The 985-nt window shown below is 63.1% G+C and overlaps 1 protein-coding gene across 1 annotated transcript in view; it reads right to left on the bottom strand.

The window, feature by feature from the left end:
- The window catches only part of LOC102382289 (transmembrane protein 92), a 9036-nt gene extending 8712 nt beyond the window's left edge, over positions 1-324 (bottom strand). Inside the window, exon 1 of the mRNA XM_006017865.3 lies at positions 229-324. Within this exon, the coding sequence (XP_006017927.1) occupies positions 229-285 (57 nt within the window). The 5' untranslated portion in view covers positions 286-324. The remainder of the gene's footprint in view (positions 1-228) is intronic.
- Positions 325-985: the final 661 nt, after the last annotated feature.

A 985-nucleotide genomic window follows, 5' to 3' on the forward strand; every position in this document is an offset into this window, starting at 1 on the left:
CCCCCACGAGAGCCCATTCTTTTGCCAGACCGGGGAGGCAAACCCACTGCTCCACCTCTAAGCACTAGGCAGCACCCTCCGGAGCCTGAACCCAGGTGTCCTGAACGCCCCACCAACTTCCCTTTCCAGGAAAAACCAGCCCAGGCGGCGGCACCCGGCTCTCCCGCCCTTCCCACTCCCCCAGCGCCCCTTTGCCCCGGCTCGGCACCCAGCCCGGCCCCGGCTCACCTGCTGGGCAGCGGCGAGGAGGCAGAGCAGCACGCCCCGGAGCCGGGCCGCCCGCATCCTCTCCAGGCGGCGGCCAACTGGCGAGTGGCCCCAGCCTGCTCGTGACGTCACAAGCCGCGGGGGGAATCTCCTTATTGCGCAACGCCCGGGGGCGGGGCCTGAGTCAGCCGCGGGAAGCGCGGGCTCGGAGCCGCGGACGCTTCTCCCGCGTGGGCCGGCTCGGCAGTCTGGGCTTAGCTCCGCTCCCAGCGTGTACGCCTAGGCGCTCCGGGGGGCAGTGGCCGAGGCGCCGGCAAGACCCTCGAGAGGGCTCGGCTTTGCTAGGAGTCGGCAGGAGGGACGGGCAGTTCCGCGGGGGATCCGGGGCTACGGGCACCGCCTCTATTCCCGCCTGTTTTGGTTTTTTTTTCGTTTAGCGTGTGTGGGAGAAGCACGTGCGTGCGAAACGTGCATGTGTGTAACACACGTGTCTGCACACCGCCTCTATTCCCGCCTATTTTGGTTCTTTTTTTGTCTAGCGTGTCAGAAGCACGTGCATGTGCGTGAAACGCGCATGTGTGTAACACGTGTGTGTGCGCGTGTGCGGGCACACCACCTCTATTCCCACGTATTCCGATTCTTTTTTTGGTCGTGTGTGTGTGTGTGTGTGTGTGTGTGTGTGTGTGTGTGTGTGTGTGTGTGTGTTGGTACATGAATCTAGCCCATTAGTTCAGTATCATCATCAGTGACCTGGAAGATCATAGAAGTCTGGTCGGAA

The sequence above is a fragment of the Alligator sinensis genome, unplaced genomic scaffold (assembly GCF_000455745.1).
Source record: "Alligator sinensis unplaced genomic scaffold, ASM45574v1 scaffold444_1, whole genome shotgun sequence".
Classification (NCBI taxonomy): domain Eukaryota; kingdom Metazoa; phylum Chordata; order Crocodylia; family Alligatoridae; genus Alligator; species Alligator sinensis.